General features: G+C 32.3%; 2 protein-coding genes across 2 annotated transcripts in view; one reads left to right on the forward strand and one right to left on the reverse strand.

Moving 5' to 3' along the window:
* Window positions 1–1442, reverse strand: part of LOC118195808 (methylthioribulose-1-phosphate dehydratase) — a 46451-nt gene extending 45009 nt beyond the window's left edge. The window contains exon 1 of the mRNA XM_035367141.2: window positions 1251–1442. Within this exon, the coding sequence (XP_035223032.1) occupies window positions 1251–1286 (36 nt within the window). The 5' untranslated portion in view covers window positions 1287–1442. The remainder of the gene's footprint in view (window positions 1–1250) is intronic.
* Window positions 1443–1525: 83 nt separating this feature from the next.
* The window catches only part of LOC118195809 (COMM domain-containing protein 9-like), a 40586-nt gene continuing 21253 nt past the window's right edge, over window positions 1526–20858 (forward strand). The window contains exons 1-2 of the mRNA XM_035367142.2: window positions 1526–1768; window positions 1899–2030. Of these exons, the coding sequence (XP_035223033.1) occupies window positions 1721–1768; window positions 1899–2030 (180 nt within the window). The 5' untranslated portion in view covers window positions 1526–1720. The remainder of the gene's footprint in view (window positions 1769–1898; window positions 2031–20858) is intronic.

Genomic DNA, 20858 nt, shown 5'->3' on the forward strand with positions numbered 1-20858 from the left:
ACAATAACATTCATACCACCAAGCATACCCATATCATTTTCGCAAAATTCCACGCACACTTCCCTACAAAAAGAATTCCAATCAGCTGCAGTCCTACTGCTAATTTCTAAATCCGAAATCCAATAGTCAACTGGCAATCTATTCACCCAATAATAAGAAATCAATAAAATCTCACCCATACTCAAACGACTTTCAGCAAACCACGTACCCTTCCTTATACTCCGTTTCACAAAATGTCCATTTTCACCAGATTTCTTGCACCAGCATTCAAACTTATCAGTAATATCCTTCCTTTCACACAATCTCATTTCATTCCCACATTTTGGACATTCATACTTATCCGCAATTAAACATACACTCATGCACCATTCAACCAATTCTTTTGAATTATCACACAAACGCATTAAAAATCTAGAATTCACTTTAGACAGCGCCATACAATCCCAAAATTATTCAACCCTACTTCAAACAACACACAATGAAGCTTAATACAAAATATACAGCCACAGATATTTTTCCAAATTCCCCCCTTTTCCAATTAAAGAACCGTAATTCGTCCATTAATATCACATGACATATCCCGTGATCTCTCATTTCCCTCACACAAAATAATGCGTAATCGGAACTGAGTACTGCTCACATTATTACCAAAGTCCCAGGTAGTAACCTTTATCGCCTCCAAAATGTCGCCAAACTACCAGTTACCATATTCTAAAGATCAGCCCAAATTTCTATTGAAATTGTTGTTCAGTTACAAAAAAAGAAGTGGAGCCTTCGAATTTAGGGCTCTGGTGCACTCGGGCTACGATTATGATTTATCCCAAAAACTAAGAAGTACAGGTGCAATTTAAGCTCTGAATAACAGTGATAGATACATGAAGATTTTTAGAAGCAATGCTGCTACAATAATTTCATTTAACTGAATTACATTAATACACAGATTTTCATTTTAATAAGTTCATTTTTATTAATACAATTAATTTCGTTTAAAGAGAGAAATATAAATACTGCTCATACACAGACATGTGTTTTAAATCTTTGACAAGTACAACCCAAAAACATACAGCAAATATTAACTGCATTTCTTACACAGCCCACACACAAAAGCGCACTTATAAATGAAACAGCTTTCATTTACTTACCTTTAAGACATGTCATGAACGAATTCATACATTTAGCATTTTTCTCAATCTCAGTAACTAATTTAAGATAAAAACAACTAGTTTATTTTTTGAATTATAGATACTTACTTTATATAGCCACTCGTACGAATTGATATCAGACATTGTAAAGGATATAAAAGTTTCACTAATTTTCCTTCACTCCAAAGAACATATGGTAATATCAGATGATAACATTATCAACTACCTCCTCTCCTTATACCCCACAGTTCACAAAAGTGCAACTCACGAAGTATAATGATGCAATCACGGAGTATGCAACTTAAAAATCGTCTGGTAAATAACATACTGTTGCCAAGTGTGTGCAAGTCGTAGGTCAGGGGAGGAAATAAATTTTGAGCTTCAGCAAATGCACTGATTGGTGAAAAATATGAAAACTTCGAAACAAACTGAAGTGATTGCTGAAAATCTGAAACAAACTGAAAACAAAAGAAGTTTTAAAAAGAGTATTTAAAAAGTCCTGCTTTTTATAATATTATTATCAAAATTAAGATTGGCATCACGAATTTCGTATCTATCAGGGAGGTGTAAACAAAATCATGTTAAAGCCGCAAATTAATTTTGAAATTTTGCTTTTGTTATTAAAAGTAATAATTTTAATTTTCTGATTTTTACAAAAGTAAAAATGTGAATTATTATTTATTTATGCAGTTATATATTTGGTCTATTCTATGTTTTAATTTTTATTTTTAATATTCATTCGCGTGATATTTACAGGCTACATCAAAACAGCAAGTAGTGGAAATTTGTCAGAATGCCTTTAAATATCGTGAGAAAGAAATACCACCAAATCATTTACTTAAACCTTTAGCAGAGGCTTTTAGTATTGAAACTGATGAAGCTTCAAAAGTGAGTAATTGTTTATTATATAATATGTATATGTATTGGAGTATGTATGTATTGGAGAATATGGAGTATATTTGTTTATTATATAATATGTAATATGTATTTTGTTAAGAAGCATAGCCAAAGATATGTGTTGAAACAACAGTGTGCCCCCCCCCTCCAAAAAAAGCCTAACAATTTCAGCATATTATTTTCTGACAGTTATAAATTCAGAATTCTCCTGGTATATATATATATTTACAATGAATTGATTTATTAGGAACATACTAATTTGCAAAAATCTTAGACACAAAATGTTTCTCATGAAATTATTACAAAAAAGGCTTCATTTGCCCACCTAGGCTAAAGGAAGTATATATAAGTAATTATAAAATAAATTTATTGTTTTTGTTATCATTATTATTATTGTTGTTACTTGCTAGTTATAGAGAGTATGAAGCCAAACATGGTGACGTGCAAGTTTCAGACCAAATTTTGGCTTGTACGTATTACTGATATTAAAATAGGTGTGTAATAAGTATCCAAATGGTTCTTATCATTTATAGAGACCATGTGTTGCAGATAATTCGGAAAAGCAGTCACCAACACATAATCCTTATAACCAATAAGAACTTTTTAGATTTTTGCCTAATATCTTTCTATGTGTATTGCATATCAGTGTAGCCATTTCGTGTTTTATAATAGTGTCAATCAAACCATGTAAATCAAACCTATTAGGTAAGTTAACAAGGATATACATTTAAAACATCCAAAAGTACAGTGTTTATATTTTTAAAGTATTAGTGTTATTTTTTAGGCCAAACATTAGATATTTATATTAAATTATTATGAAATAATAAATAAAAAATTTTCATGTTCTTAACCAAAATCTTATTGCACATTACATCATGCACCTGTGAAAGTATTAAGTAGTCTTAATGCCCCTGGCTGGCATCTATCCAATAATGAAATTTGAAGTTGAAGATCCTCTGAGAGAAAGTTGAGAACCATCTAGTTTTATTAGATAGCTTAGCGGAATGGCTGTTAACTGATAAGACAAATTCTTTGTTAAAAAACTGTTTCAATCAAGATCCTTTGTTCTTTTTGTTTCATGAAGAATTTGATAATAAAGAGCAGATACTTCATTAAAATTCCTAGCAAATTTAATTAATTTCTACCTGTTATCAATTTAGTACTTTCGAGTTATCCACAACCCCCACTGGAGAATTCACCAGCCATTGGTGACTAACTTTATGCTAAGCTAAGGTGCAAAAGATAACAATCATATTCAAAAGTGCCAGTGTACAAAGAATAACATAAAGCAGCACCCAGGTAACAAAATTAAAAATGCAAGAAGCATATATCATGAAACACTTCTTTTATTTATTTAGTTATTTATTTTTTGCACTGTTCTTCAATTTTTCACAAGGATGTCTTTTTTAACAACTCGGTATTGAATATAACTTAGAAGTGTGCACACTGTCATTCTTCTCATGCACACTATGATCTGTTTTCACTTTAAAAAATAACATAGAATTTCACAAATTTTGATCCATAAAATTTGATTGTTTTAAAATATACGAATGCAGATTTTGTGTTCTCTATTGTTGAACAAAATGCCACATTTCAGAAGGAATGTGATCGCTTTCTTTTTCATCAATTGACAAACTCAAGAATATCATTGTGATTGTTTATGAGAAAACAAATGTGCTCAAGTGTAGCAAAAACAAACATTAATCACAAAAATTACTGTTGAATTTGAAGGCATGGACAGGGCCGGCACTAGCAGTTTTGCTGCCCTGGGCAAAGAGGTAAAATGCCGCCCGTTTATAACAAAAATTAAAAGAGGTAACCTAAACTCTTCCCACGCTTAATGGTGAAACAAAACATGGGCAAAAAATTGCTATCAATAATGTTGAAGTTTTGATTAGCAAAAATTACTAATTTATTAATTTATGTTTTTGGCACCAAATTAAAACTAGGGTTGCACAGAAAAAAAGAAAAGAGTCATTTCTAGTGTATAATTATAAATACAGATGTTAAAAAATACTAAAACAAATTATAGAACCATTAAATATTAAAACTTACTTATTAAAAATAAGTGTTTTTTCTCACTTTTAATTCTGAAATTTTTTTAATAATTTCTTTAACATTAATTTCTTCAGCCAGTTCATATTCAGTGGCTATTGTTGTCAAGCCGGTTTAGCTGATCCTTGGTAATTGTAAAGCATAAAATTTTTTTAAATTAATTTTAATTCTGAGAAACTCCTTTCTCCACTTGTCACACTTATTGGGAGAGTAAGCAATATCCTTGAAACTATACCGAGATTTGGAGCAAAATCCAGGTTCGATATGAATTTTAAAATCTCGATTGGACTTTCTTTTTTATTTAGCAAAGCCCAAACCACTACTATCTTGTATGCCAGGTCCAGCGTGTTTATATCTGATGATTTCCCATCAGTTAACACTATTTCTAGATCTTCACAATACTTTAGTACGTCATTTTGAGGAGTTTCTTTTAAATCACAAATATTGTATAAAAATTGGAAATAGTTGCTAAAACTCTGCCTTATATTTCAAAGTAGGATCTTCTATCAGATCATCTCGTGCCTCATAGTCGAAATTAAAATTCCTTCTTCGAACTCTATGACATGGCTGGGTGAGCTCAAAATTAGCCAGTATGTCAATTTCGTCACCGAGATCTCGAGCATCTCAAAGCATTTCATTCTCGATCTAAGATCCTTGAAAAAATCTTTAAAATTTTTCAAGAGCTCCTTAGCAGATGGTAAATCATAGTCTTTTGCTGCAAGAGCTTACTTATAGGATTGATACAATTATAGATTTTGTACCAAATTACAATGCAGCATAAGAACTTAAATTGTTTAACACAATTTAATAGTCTAGAAGCCTCAACTCTGATAGAGTTGTCAATTATTATTACAAACAGCAAGTAAAGCATTGTATATCCCTCCTAATCGATGCCTTAGTGGTTTTAATGCATCTATTCGGCTTTCCCAATGAGTATCACTTAGAGGTTTCAAAGTAAGTTCATGAACATATTTTATTAATATGGCCCGTGGAAAAGTTGATAAGGAAAAAAATAGATACATTTTTTGGACTATATTAAAAAAATTGGCATCTTTGAAGGATAATTTTGCCATGTCATTAGCTACCAAGTTTAATGAGTTCCTGCTACATGAGAGGTAAAATGCTCTTGGATTTAACGCATTTATTCTAGATTGTACTCCCGATTTATTGCCTCTCATGTTAGTATTATTGCCTTTCATGTCTCATCATCTCACTGGATCTAACTGAGCAAGTAACTGAACAATTTGTAAAATATTACAGTTACCAAAATCGTAAAGTTTGTCATTTGTACCTCGGAGGGCTAAACAATTTTGAGCAAGCATTTTTATTGTTGCAACAATTCGTAGAAGCACCTCGTACCAATGATTTATTTCTGCGGTAATGAGTCTTTGTTAGTGACTGGGAATCGTTTTAGTGTACTGCACTTTCTGACTTAATTCAATCCAAGACTTATGACTTTGGTTATGTTTTTTAGAAGTTTCATGTTGATTTAAAGTCTCAGCGAGGTGCTTCCAATCCTTAAAACCTCTAATAGAAAGTGATTTTAAAATAGAACCAAAAGGTTTGCAGCAAAAGCAATAAATATAGTCTTTTGTAGTTGAATAAACTAACCAGTTACGCATGACTTTTTCACCATTTTTCCTATTTCTCAAATAATGAAGAGCGCTAAATCTTCGACCATTATCATTATACAGAAAACTGTTTTCCTTTAATGGTTGAGGTAGTCCTTCTTTTACCAAAAAAATATATTTCTGCTTCTGATAAGCTAGTTGGCCAGGAACCCAGATCTGAATTTATTATTGTGCCAAATGTCTCTTCTTTAGATATCTCTGGAGTAGGTTCAGTAGACCTCCCTAGAGTTTGGTTCAGTAGACGTCCCTAGAGTTTGGTTCAGTAGATGTCCATACAGTTGGTTCAGTGGACGTGCTGGAGTTGGTTCAGTGGACTTTCTTAGAGTAGGTTCAGTGGACATTCTTAGAGCAGGTTCAGTGGACCTCCCTTTAGTAGATTCTTTGTATATTCCTGGAGTAAGCTCCACTTGAGCAATATCGGTATCTTGATTGGTAATGGCTTCATAATTAAGATTTGAAGTAGCTTCTAATATTCGTGTGTCGTCATCGTTCCTTTTCATGCCTTGTAGATAATTTAACAGACTTCCAGCCTGTTTTTGAATTTGACTCTTTTTCTTTTATACTGAGCATCCGATAATCTTTTACGTCCGTCAGACATTCTAAAAACAAAAACAATTAAAATTACGAAAATGTTCCCATAAAAAAATAATTGTGTTTTTTTTAAACAAAACAGAGGCATTTTCGAGTATTTTTTTAATGTTATAAGGCAATATTTTGTTGTCTTTGTTTAAGGTAAAATGTAAGAAAGACAATTTATAATCCATGACTGGCATTTCGAATTTAATCAAACCTTCATAAGAGCTTCAAGGTTTGATTAAGATCTAAGTGTCAGCCATAGACTAGAAACTATTTTTATTAACACTATACCCTAAACAAAACCAACAAATTTATCAAACTTATATAAATTTAAGAAGCAAATTATATTCTATTTCTTAAAATGTAAAAATATTTTGCAAACAATTTTAGAAAGACCTTGGTTTATACCAATGGATTAATGTATTCTCTATTGGGCGTTTTTCAAAAACCATTTTAATAAACATTTAAAAAAATAGAACCGACTTTAAAAAAAAGCACTAAAAAGTGTAAAATTATTTTTAACTGACTTCACTGAAGTAATATAAAGTAATTCTACATATTTTTATATTTTTAAAATCAGGTGCCTTGTGTTTTTTTTTTTTTTTTTAGAAAATAAACCTTATTTAATCGAAAAACTTTAACTTTTTTCCACCCCTTAATATTAATCCCAAAGGCGAAAGGGGTAGTTTTTAAAAGTTTTATTTTTGCATTTTATTTGGATTTCCAGTGGCTTTATTCACATCAATTAATTATTTTTGGAAACTTGTATTTTTTCAACCCCTAAATGTCATCCCCAAAATTAGGAGTTGGTATTTTAAACTACCTTTTTAACAATTTGGTAACATACCTTATCACACACATAAAAAAAGATCATTCAAATCAGAAAACTTTTATTTTTTCTCACCCCCTTAATATTAACTCTAAATGCAAAGGGGGGTAGTTTTTTAAAAGTTTTAGTTTTGCATTTTATTTGGATCCCCGGTGGCTTTATTCACATCAAATTTTAATTATTTTTGGAAACTTTTATTTTATATCAACCCTTAAATGTTACCCCCAAAATTAGGGAATGGCATTTTAAACCACCTTTTTAACAGTGGTGCTAATCTGGTAACATATCCCATCAAACAAAAAAATCATTCAAATCATTTTAGATATGCCAAAGTATTCACCGGACAAACATAAAAAAAAAAAAAAAAAAAAAAAAGATTAAATCGATAACCTCCTTCTTTTTTGAAGTCGGTTAATAATACACAAAAAAGCCTCATTAAAAAAAAAAAAAAAAAATCCTGTAGAAGCTATTGAAATATTTCTTGAGAAAAACTGAATATTTTTTAATTATTCTACTCACCTTACTTTTATAACACAAGTTTAAAAAAGGCCCGGTAAATAGTAATTGTGTTATAACGCATTCTACTTCACAAGCAACCAATCTGCAAGGCAATTATTCTGTAAATAAAACGATAGAACTGCCTTTTTCCTTTAATAGTCAGAGTTAAAAGCATGTGAAAGCTTGTCAGGACTGATTTTTCACACCTGCCTGCGTTTTCATACGTTTCAACAAATTAAGACACACAGTATAAAATTCTATTACAGGACTTTGTATGCGTGTCCATTTATTTAAATTATAATAAAAAGAGTAAGGTACTATTCGGTTTTGAGGGCTGTAAAAAATCGCCAAACTATTGTTGATGCCAGTGCTGCCAAAAATAATTGCGGCAACCCTAATGCAAGAAAGGAAGTTATAATAGTAAATAACTATCTAAGATTGATGTTTAAATTTAGATGAAAGGTTAATTTCATATAATACTTTTTTATTATTATAATTTATATAAAAAAGGCTAAACATGACTGAATGGAAGTATAAGAATAAATAACTATTTCAGATCATTATTATAATTTATATAAAGATTGCTAAACATAACTGAATGGATGCCTGCATCACTATTTCGCTACCGAGTTATTGCTAAAGCATAGTTTCATTTCGTTGGTTGTTCAAACATAATTTTCTATAATGAATGATACCTTTTCTTTGAAAAAATTCTATTGCAGACTTTTCGTCATGGGCAATTCCCAAATTGTTAAATCCCATAGGATATCAAAAAAGAATTTAAAATCAAAAAAGGATTTAAAAATTAAACTAGTATTTCAATGGCGTCTTAAGAAATATAGAAATACAGTTACGCAATCTGAAATCAGCTCATACACTAGATTTGGCACTTTTGCGCATACATTTTCGCTGCAATTTTTTTACGGTCCTCAAAACGAAATAGTTCCAAGAGTAATTTTGTTTACGTTTTAAGCTATTTTTAAGTGGGAATTTATTATGCTTGTAAGCAGTTCCGTTGAATTTGAAATATTTTGACATTTAAAATACTTAAAAGTTCGTAAACATAAATATATTATAAAATTCAACATATTAATTTTTCATAAGATTTAAATGAATCTTGGTTTATTTTCTTCATAAACTAGTTAATTTTACAGCCAATTTGCCACCTCCTAAGGTTGTCGCTCCGGGTAGGGGCTCGGCTTGCCCGCCCTTAGCGCCGGCTCTGGCATGGATACCTGGGTTGCCACATGAATATATTTTACTGGTGGTCATAAGTTGCCTGTTTTAGAGACATGGTGCATAGCCTCATGAATACTTTTCTGGGAAGCATGACAATCAAAATTCAGTTAATAGAATTAACATACATACTAGAAAGTCTTTAAAATCATTCATTTTTTATTACCTTCAAAAACTCCCTTTGGTTAATAATGTTCTACATATCTCTCTACTTCTTTAACTGCATCAAGATGTTTTTAATATCTATGCTCCATATTCATTAGCTGAAAAGCCTTTTACTTCTTCCTCTACTAGATTAAGTGATCTATGGTATTATCTGCAGTGGCTATTTGCAATTCAGTCTGTCAAGTTGAGCCTAAAATTTTTTGCCTTTACCACTTTGCATTAGTAGAAAATTCAGAATAACATTTTTGAGTTTACACCCGTATTGAAATGTCATGAAAACTGCTGATCGTGAATTCTGTACTGACTTTAGAGATAAATGTTTGTTTAGGAGCTTATTGTCTACTTCAGTGATACTACACTTACCTTTTTTGAGAAATCACTTTGTGAATTCTTCTGTAGTGTTGTTCTTCATATGACACAACAATCTATTTTTGCTATAAAACCTATCAGATAATTACTCCAAATCAGTATTGTGTATTAGGCACAATCATGATTCTCCTAGAACAGTTAAAATTTCAGCATAATTAAAATTAAAAAAAGCAAACTCCAGAGCTCCACTACAGTTCAATACAACAAAAACAATTGAACTAAGTTAAAAAAGAAATACTAACGAGAAAATTGGCCACTGAATTTCAAAAGAGCAAATCCACATGTACTGAAACATGTGTGCTATGTAGATGAATGGGTTGCCACACAATTTTTATGGCAACATCGTAGTTGCCACATAAATACTTTTTGGCAGCATTGTGCATTGCTTCATTAATATTTTTACATGTTTTTCATTTGGTGTGCAAATAATCAGAAACTGCCTTATTTTAAAGTGCATTTTCTCAGACAGAACTACTTTTAATGCATTTATTCTCACTTGGGCATACTATTTAAATAAAAATTTATTGAAATTAAAGCATCATTAAATGGAAATCAGTGCGTATTTACATACTATCGCAACCATCTTGGTAGAAGTAGCCAAATTTTGAGAAGGTGCCAAACTCTGGCAACCATTCACATAACCATTCTTCCGGCAAGCATGCTCATAACAATCATTCAGTCAAGCAATGCCGCAGTTTTTTTATGCATTCTGTTTTGTTGTATTCTAAGTTCCATGGTTTTTTTACATACATCTTAAAAATTTGGCCTTAAATTTAGTTTTAAAATACAAGCTTGTGGAATTCACCAGCAGTGGAAGAAAGTATGGTAAAATTTTGGCAGTGAAACAGAATTTTGCTGAAAATTTTCTAAAGGGAACAATGAGGAAATGCATTTTGTAGATAGCCGCTATTGCTGAAGATTGAATGAAGTCTGCAATTTTTTTATGTTTTTTTAAGTGAAAACAGATCACTGTATACTTTGAGAGAAGAATAATGCCAAAATAATAATAATACAGAAAGATTCAAAGAAGAATAAATATAGATAGTTTGGAAATCTTTCTAAAAAAGGAGGCATGAAAACCACCAGCTTGCACATGCTGAGGAACTTTTACATTTTCATCCATAAAAATCACTAAATTGTGCCAGGATGGTTGCAATAGTATGTAAGTACCAATTAATGATATTTATCCATACTGAGTCCATATTCTAATTGCTTTATGTAAACAAACCTTCATATAAAGCTTTATTTTTGCACATAAGATTTAATTTCTAAAATAAATTGCACAGGAATTGAAATAGGAAGTACAGCTTTGTTAGTGAAAGACGGCAGTTTAAGGTTGATTAAAAAGATAAGGAACAGAATATTTGAGATGAGGATAAATATTAAATATACAAAATTTGGCTCTAGTGTAGAGTAGAGTGCCCCTTTAATTAGCAGCAAATTTTGTTGTGTTTGGGTGATAAAACCCTATTTTTGGTTACCTTGATAGTTTTAACTTTGTTTCAACTTCATGATTTTTTTAAGTGAAAATGGATCGATGTGTATATGGACAAAGGTAGTGTACAGTGGCTAGTTTGTGCAATTCTCTGATTTTTTTTTTAAGTGAAAATAGATCAATGTGTACATGGACACCGAGTTTGCGCAGTTCTTCAACTTCTTATTTTGGTTTTGTGTAGTGGCCATCTTGAAATTGTGCCTTCCTGGCGCTAATCTTGGCATCAAAAAAGAATCGCCAAAAAACAAGAGGCACCCAGTTGTAAACGTTTACCCAAAAATTTTAATTAAAATAAAATTTTTATTAAATGAAGTGTTTTAATGAAAAATTAATTAAATATTTCAATTAAAATTATCAATGAAAGATGATAAAAAGTATGCAGATATTGATTTGGGAAATGTCTAATGTTTGGTATTTCAGTTTTTTCATCATATTGCATTATAGTCACAAATTTTCATTCAATTGTATCATTTGCAGGATTCCAAAAGAATTAACATTTCTAATAATCTGCTTGGATTAGCCATGCAGCTTAAAAATTGCCAAAACGGCTATCATTCCATCTTATCAAACAATATTAATATTTCTAAATAGTACATTGCTTGTAACAAATTGAATGTTTACTTGGAAAATGATTGAAAATTACTATTTATATGTTTATCACAATGGTAACTATTGTTTAATTGGCACACTTACTGTGTGCTGTTCATAATTTTTGCGGCAATAATTTTCCGGACTGATGGGGTCATATTTCGTATTCAGATTTTGTCTAGTATTAAAAATTTTGATACTTTCTGATTATCTGCCCCACCTACTGAAAAGTTACGAGCTCATTGACAGCTGATTTCATTGGCAACTAATTTTTTAAAAGCTAATGTGAGAATGGCAACAGCCATTTTCAAAATGACAGAACGTGAAAAATTCCATACAAGAGCATTCAATCAATAAAATGGGAAAAGCAAGAAATATTGGTAGTAAAATGCTTTTTTTCAAGAAATTCACATTTTTGTGCTGTTGTTCTCTCCTTGTACTCAGTGATTTGTTTTCGCTTTAAGAAAAATCAGAGAATTGCGCAAGCCTGTCATCATATGAAATTGGCATTGTGCACCGGCTAAAACAGACATGCTATGTAATTGCTATGAATGTTTATTTGGATTGCAAATAAGTACTTTTTAGAAGCATCTTGGGTTGCCACATAATTATTGTGATAACATATTGTTTTGCTTCATGAATACTTTTTTACGACTTTTCGATAAGATTGTGGATACTCAGAAAGTACAAAAATTTCTTGTAATAATTTAGAAAACTAACTCATTGCAGAAGCATTTTTACTTTTTGTGGTTGTTTTTAAAATCCACTCATAATTATGTTTGCTTAAAAAAATTGTATATTGTGTAAGATAGAATGTGAATCTAGCAAGATAGCTTCAATGAAAATTTATCTATTATCAAATCAAAAAATTTATAGAAGAAATATTTTGTGATTCTAAATATTTGTAATCATTTGTATATTACTGTCTGTCTACCAGAAGAATAGCTCCCTCCGCAGTGTCTGGCGGGGGGGGGCAGTCGCTATAGTAACAGGGCTAGTATATTTCAAATAGGGGGAACCAAGAGTTGCTTTATTGTTATTTTGTTTTTGGGGACTGTTGGCTGAGAGAAAAAGAGTTTATCATTCGTCTTCAAGACATCCCTATGGAGAATGTGTCAAGGCTCATTTCTACGGCAACAGACAGCTGCAGACTAACTGGCGAGATCTTTACTTATGATAGACAGACTGTACACCTGTATGGCTAAGAGGTGACATATGTTACTGACATGATATTATTACAGTTTAAAATTTATATATAAATTTGAAAATGAATTGTATTCAGAATGTCAAAAAATTCTTTGAGGAGGTAAAGAACATCAATGTGAACCATATTCACATAGTAAAGTATGACTGGATATACCACTCATAGGAGAAAGAAACAAAGACACAGACAGAAAAAATGCAAGAAAAAAAAAAGTGTGAAGTACTTTATTAGGCAAAGCTAAACTAGTACAACTACTGGTAGCTATGGGAGGAGTTTTATTAGTAGTGTTCAACTTTCTGATAGTTCAAAATGAGGCATACGTGACACTGCTGTATGGCTTGACAAACACTTTGAAAGATATTTGGAGTTTAATTGGTATTAGCAGTGTTAATGGTGATTTTTATCATACTATCTGTGTCAGAAGCAATAGCTATTTAATACAGAATGGCCTTGAAAGTCCCCCACAGAAACAAATACATGCTGGATAAATTGTTAATGTGCAGAAGGCCATGCATTAAGTCCATTACACTCATTGATTTCCAAAGGTTTGGTAAACACTCACATACATGATTGACATGACCCTGCCATCCTGGAACAAAATTGGTAATATATCGCTCATGGCAGCTACATTCAGTAATTCAAGCAAAATATTCTCCAGTAAATTCGGATACTTCAAGTGTCAAATTGTCTGGTAACACATGTGGGCCAACTAAACAGTCACCGGCAATACTTGCCTACACAATTAATGACAAAGCGATGTTGTGCAGCATGTGATCTCATAGTTCTTATGTGTTTACATATACACACTGCAAGGATTGAATACTGAATGAAATGAATGAATAAGAAGAAATGGGAAATAGATGCTCCATCCAAGAACAGAACTCAATATGGGAATTCTAGGTCACTTTGTTTTAGAAACCAGTGTGATATCTGCTGAGTGGTTTTATAACAGTGGAGATGTTGAGAGTAATATAGTACTCAAATACATAAAGATGATAGTGTCGGGGACGGTTACTCGAGTTTTACAGGATTTCTCTACAGTAATTGATTTTTACTCCAAATTGAATTGACTAAAATGCTTCATGAGAATAAGTTCTTTGAGTAGCAACTATTCGCGGAAATATTTGGCCTGACTAGAATTGCCGGTTTGGCTTTAACTTATAACTCGAGTAAAGACAAAACACTTTCATATTTACGTATTTTTATCAATTATTGTTCATTGAACGGGAGTTGGTTTGTTCCCCTTGAAAAGTCAACTAATTTCCGATCAATGACAATAATTACATGTTTTAATTTTTCCTTTTACAATTGTAATATTATTCTTCGTGATGATTTAACTCCAGTCCTCGTTAAAACATTATTAACATTTTGCTTTCAAATTACTTCAAAACATCTTTCAAAATATAACTTACCAGTATGGATGCACACTTTTAAAATAATTCTACTTTAATTAAACTTAGGAGATAATATAATCAATTAATCAATACTGTTTAGGAAATAAATTATTATTAACTAACTTTGCAGCAATTGCGCAAGTAATAATAACTTGTATTCGCACTAAATGGATTTAAGTTCATACAACATATATATATATATATATATATATATTTTTTTTTACTAAACAGATGCGAGCTTGTAAAGCTATAATAAAGTATCTCTAGGACTCTCAAAAACCCCACTGTTTACTTCCAACATATGAATGGAATTATACAGCTCTCTTTCAGAAACTTTGCTTACACTTCCTGGCCATTGTATCCATTATATTGTTCCAAGAATTCATCCTTGGAACAGGGTACCCCTCATAGGAAAAACGTGGGGAGTTAGGTACTATAAAAGAACTTTGGTACTTCTTTGTTATACTGGCCCCCAACCATATTTTGCGATTTTAGATTTGTGCCATTATCTCAGCTGTAATTTCCCCAAGCTCATAAATGTGAATGTAAAAATAAACAGCACAGTATATTAGAATAACAAAATACTCACGTCATTTCTTACGAATATTTTTAAGAACCCTCATCCTTATTCTTATTATTTATCATATGTAATTAACTGTTCCAGTGCAGCTCTTTCACACATATTAAGCTGTTTGTTACACCGTTTTGTGGACATCCACTCCTCTGCCCAAGAATACATAAATCTAATAACAGTGACGAACGATATTTTGGAACTGCTAAACCAATTTTAAGGCCCTTCTTCTTTTTAAAATTTTTAACATTGCACCTCCAAATTGCTTTGTCATTAACATAAAGTTTCATGTTGCGACCATTTCTGCATATTTATTTGTCAGGTAAAAGACTTCTTTCTTGAAAAAATTATATGCCATCCACGTCATTATGGGGTAAATTAAAGATTGTTAACATCATATTCACACACAAAAAAAAGCAACGAATATATTTTTAAATAATCAATGAAACCTTGAAAACCTCATCAAAAATGAATAATATAAGAACATGCAGCAAGAGCAAAAATACAATATGGTGCTAATATACGATTGTGTGATGAGGTATAAGATTACACAGCAGGTCCTAATATATGATCGTGTGGCGAGGTATCGGAACACGCAGCTAGATTTTAACAAGATATCTCGGTTGATTGGCAATACAATTTCAGGGTCTGCTATAACAAAGAAGTACCAGAACTTCTAATTGGAACTCTCATTAGAAGTTTCCCATTAGCATGGTAATATATGAGAGATTCCAAAGTTCACAAACAGGCATTTAGTTTCTGTATTGTGATCACTACTTTTTCCAGTATGTTTAAGTAGGGCAGTCACTACAGTAACAAGCCTTCTCAGTTATATTAAATGTATTTTGTTCAAAAGTCATACAGTCGTTTAAAAAATTTGGCATGTAATGTTCTTTTCCATCAGCTATTTTTGACAAATAATGTGATTTAGCATCAGGAATGTATAAGCATAATATTATAACACGATTACTCAAGATCTTCCCTTTAGTTTTATGTAAGCTGGATTAATTCTTGATAAGCTGTTTTAGTTTTTGTAATAAAGGTATGAGTTAAGTAATATTTATGCTTCCTCTCTCAATTTGTGTGGGGGGGAGGGCAGAGCTTAAATTGTGCCAGAGCTCACCGGAGGGAACAAATTTTAATTCTAGCCGTAGTGCACCAGAGCCCTAAATAGAAGGCTCTGGCACTTCTTTTTTGTAACTGAACAACAATTTCAGTAGAACTTTTGATCTCGAAAATTTTATTTTTAGCAATAACACTATATTAAAAATTGCTTATTAAATTTTATCTCTTTACAATTTATTTAATTGTAATTATTTATATACTTTAAACTGAAATTATCTATTTATTTTAATAAACAAATACTAATAATTTAATTATTAATTAATTAAATAATAATTATATATGTTGATTATTAATATGAATTAAATAATAATTAATTAGATTTTTAAATTGTTAATGATTTTTAATAGTCATTTCATTTATTTATTTACTCTTGTTCCTCTTTCTTGAAGGTTTTCCATAGGGCTCCGGTACTTATAGAAATTAAGCCTTGGGGGGGGTAAAGATGTTTAAAATTTGGTATATTTTTTCTGTGAAACAACATAAATTATTTTGCAGAGTTATGGGATTCTGGCTTCAAGAAAAATGTCTTTTAATGGCTATGATATGCAGTTTTATTTTAAAATGAATAAACAGTTGTGATGCAATGTGAAAAATTATGTTACATGATTTAAATGTTGTATATGCTATTATATCTATAACAATCTAATGATTGGTGCCAGTTTGTCATCATCCCTGCCAATTTTCATGATCAACTGCATTTTATATCAGATATGTTTTAATTTCATATGTTGAAAATCCACAGATATGTTAGATTTTATGTACAAAATGAACTTTTTTTCAAAATCTTCTATAATTTTAAGTGTAGTCTTTAGGTATTCAGAGTGACAACAAAAAAGGTGACTGTTTTTATAATTTTAGACTAGAAATTTCTTTCTTCATTCACATGGCTTTACTACTGTGAACTGCATTTTGTATTTGCTCATCTGCTTGTTGCTTCATTACATTTGGAAATTTCATATACAGTCAAAAGTTGTTAATCCGGACTCGTTGGGACTTCGCCGATTCCGGATTATAGATCATCAGTTTAAATCTCGTAAGATGGCATGCAGAAATTCTAAAATTAAAAATATGAAACTGTAATTTATAAAGAACAATTATGATCTAAAGGGTATCAAAATTTACAAAAAAAAAAAAAAGCTTAATATTTATTTTTTTACTTTATTAAACATTTCTTTCAATGTAAGTTGTTTAAGTTGTTTCGTTTTATGTGATAATACTTTCTCTTTAATTCTATAAATAGACATAATTTCTTGTTCAGTTACAAAGTTCCGCTGTTCAAGTCCCGTAATTGCTGTGCCGAGAATACCGACTAACTTGTCAATCAAAATTTTTTCGTCTTCACTAACCTCTCTGTCACCTTCTTCATATCTTTATCCATTTTTTGCAGCAATTCCACTTTTTGTTTGATGGACATCGAAACATACTTTCGTTTTGTAAATCCTTTGGGAGCTCCAGCATAGGAAATTCTATTTGACATAATCGAAAGTTCAAGTTTACTTTTATAAAATTGCTCTTACAGTCTGCAAAAAATAAGCCGGATCCAATTCGAAGGTTAAGGAACAACGCAATCATCAACATTAACTGAAATAGATAATTAGATAATTTTAGCTTATACCGTCCGTTATACATAAAACGCGCACTGGAAAATGTATTCTGCCCTTGCGCACACGCATATGTGCAGTCCTGAAGGTCTTATGCGCACGCATAAACGCCTATGCGCATGTGTCAATGTGACGCCTGCACAGAAAGTTTTTAGCTTTGAGGTCCGGATTATAGATCATTCCGGATTATGGGTGTCCGAATTAACGACTTTTGACTGTATCTGGAATTCAGCATTTCCCGAGTGTTCCAGATAGCAGAGCTTTTTCTGTATATTCAAAACTAATACACTTTTTTATTTGCTTTCTTCATGTAAGAAATATGAATAACTTTATGTGGCTGTAACCACTTACAGTGAAAGATAATGGTACTTTTCCATTTCGCTGGCACAGCCGATAAAGTCGCAAAAAATGATACTACCAATGCCAAACAGTATATCCCTGCTGGTAACCTTTTACCGCCACATTTTAAAAACAAGTTGTAGCCACCTTTTTCCCTAAAACTTCAAAAATGGAGGAAAAAACAATGAAAATTTGGGATTTGCCTAAAACAGAGAAAGAATCTGTCAAATTCTTTCAAGCGAAAGGCGTTTTGCCTAAAATTGCTATTTGTGATAATAATCATGAAATATAATTGTATTTGAGATGAAATTCAAGTGGCACTGCAACCTTTCAGTTTGTCGTAGTAAAAGAAGTATCTGGAAAGGCAAATGGTTCGAGTCACTGAAATTGAAGTTCTTGAAGTATATGAGGTTTACTTATCAGGTTCAATGTTTCTTCTAACCTTCTTCGGAAACATACAATGACCTGACTAGAACAGAGAGCTTACTAAAGCTATGTTCACTAAATGTAGTAAGTAGACAGGATACAGACGAAGGGTATACAAAACCCTTTATTTTTTCTTTATATACAATGACTTCCGTACTTCGGAATACAATGACCCTCCACTCGGGGTCTAACTTAAAAGATATCAAAATAAAACTAAACTCTAATTTAACTTTAGAATAAGATTGGCTTTTAGGGGCGCCCCGTATTTTAAAATATATTTATTTAAAATAGAATCGGTAACTAATTTCGCGGAGGCTCGTTTTAAGGGAACAATTTCGGTCCATTTACTAAAATGATCAACTATAACAAGGAGATAGCGACTTTTGTTTAACTGACTTTTTGGGAAAGGGCCCAATAAATCGATGCCGATTATTTCATTTGGAAATTCGGATTTAATACTATTTAGAAACCCGGCCGGGCGGAAATTAATATAATTAACGGCTTGACATGTTGGGCAGGACTGGACATACGCCCTTGTTAACTTTTGCAGTTCAGGAAAGTAGACTGCCTCGCGTACGCGTTGGATAGTTTTTCGAATACCAGCATGAGAAGCTAAAGGGCTGTCATGGAGCTCTTGCAGGATATTTAATCTAAGACTAGCTGGGATAACAGGTCGAAATTCGTTGTTGGAATTCGTAGTTTTTGTATAAAATAATAGACCATCTATTAGTTCGTAATGGGCCGCCCTATTTCTTATCGCCACAATATCTTGGTGGCTAAAATTTTCAGGATCCTTCAAATACTCATAAATACTTCCAAACTCAGGATCCTTACCCAGTTCGGTTATTACAGTTTCTCAGGAATTTATTGTACATGCTGTGAGCATTGCCACCTTTACGGTATTCCCTTGTTCATCTATTTTAATTCTTGATAGGGCATCTGCTACGATATTTTCCTTTCCGGGGGTATGCTTGATTACTAGATTATATTCTTGCAGCTTGAGTGCCCATCTTATTAACCTTGGGGATAAATTTTTTCCAGAGTACAATCTAGTTACCGCCGCATGATCAGAATATACTGTTATCGGCGCCTTTCCAAAATAGACTCGGAGTTTTTGCACTGCTAACAGAACTGCAAGTGCCTCTCTCTCGGTCGCGGAATAGTTTCTTTGTGTTTGATTTAAAGTTCGGCTAAAAAATGCCACTGGCTGCTGATTTTGCGAAAGTACCGCTCCTACCGCATAATCCGAAGCATCCGCTGAAATTTCTAAATTTTCATCCTTTTCAGGAAATTTCAACACAGGGGCTTGCGTTAATGCTTGTTTTAATTTTTGGAAAGCACTATTGGCTTCGGCCGTCCACGAGAATCTTGCCTTTTTCCTTTTTAATTTTAACAATGGCTCAGCGATAGCCGCAAAATCTTTTATAAAGGACCTATAATATGAACAAAGTCCTAGAAAAGAAGAGAGCTTCTTTGCCGTGTTTGGAGTCGGATACTTTTGTACAGCGATTATTTTTGATTCATCTGTCTCGATCCCTTTTTGCGATATTTTGTAACCTAAATATTTTAATTCAGGGGCTGCAAATTTGCACTTTTCGACATTAACTTTTAGACCGGCCTCATTTAATAAAGAAAACACCTGTCTTAAATCCTGTACATGTTGGTCTAGATTATCACTAGTAATAATGATATCGTCTAAATAGATAAATGTGGACTTTCCGAGAACAGGTCTTAACACAATGTCCATGCATGGCTGAAATGTTGCTGGGGCGCCTGAAAGGCCAAACGGCATTCGCAAAAATGCATAAGTGCCAGACTTGGTTATAAAAGCAGTCTTAGGCATGTCCTCAGGCCTGATCCCTATTTGAAAATAACCATTCGTTAAGTCTAAAGTTGTCATAAATTTGGTTGATTTTATGTTCCTTAAAATTTCTTCTATAATCGGTAACGGATATACCGGATATTTCGTTATGGAATTTAATTTACGGTAATCAATAGCGAATCTCCACCTTTTTGGATGCTCCAAAGGATAATCATTATTTTTCTTACATAAAACCACCGGACTAGCATAACTACTTGAGATAGGCGTTACGATCTTTTTACGTAGCATATCGGTAATATGCCATTCTATAATTTTTTCCTTATTCTTATCATACCGGTATGGTTTTTGACGAACCGGCAATGCATCTCCGGTGTCAATACTATGGTTAGTAACCTGGGTAAATCCTGGAATATCACTAAATAAGGAAGCAAATTCACTTACCACTTGTCGGATTCTATCTTGCTCGTCATTAGGCAGGTGGTCGAGATTTAACCTTGGCGGTTCAACCTTTTCTACACGCACTGGTTTCATCGTCAGCTTAAGAGACGCTTCATTAAAATCCAGTGTAGCTTGTGCGTCTGAAAGAAAGTCTATTCCTAGTATTAAGTGTGCTTGCAAATTCTTTACTATAAAAAACATCACCTTTACTTGTTCGTCCTTGATACGGATGTACAAAGGTACTTTACCTACGCACTTACATTGTTCTCCTTGCGCCGCTAATACTGTTGTATTATCCGCATTATATATGCGGTATTTGCGAAAATACTTTCTAAAAAAGACTTCTGCCACACAGGAACACTGCGCGCCGGTATCCAGGAGTGCGGTGGCCGGGATATTATTTACCAAGACTTCAATCTTCGGAAGAGTTAAATTTTTCACCATTACTGTATTTAAC

The sequence above is a fragment of the Stegodyphus dumicola genome, chromosome 10, assembly GCF_044657685.1.
Source record: "Stegodyphus dumicola isolate Sdum_Otavi_A_Nest chromosome 10, ASM4465768v1".
Classification (NCBI taxonomy): domain Eukaryota; kingdom Metazoa; phylum Arthropoda; class Arachnida; order Araneae; family Eresidae; genus Stegodyphus; species Stegodyphus dumicola.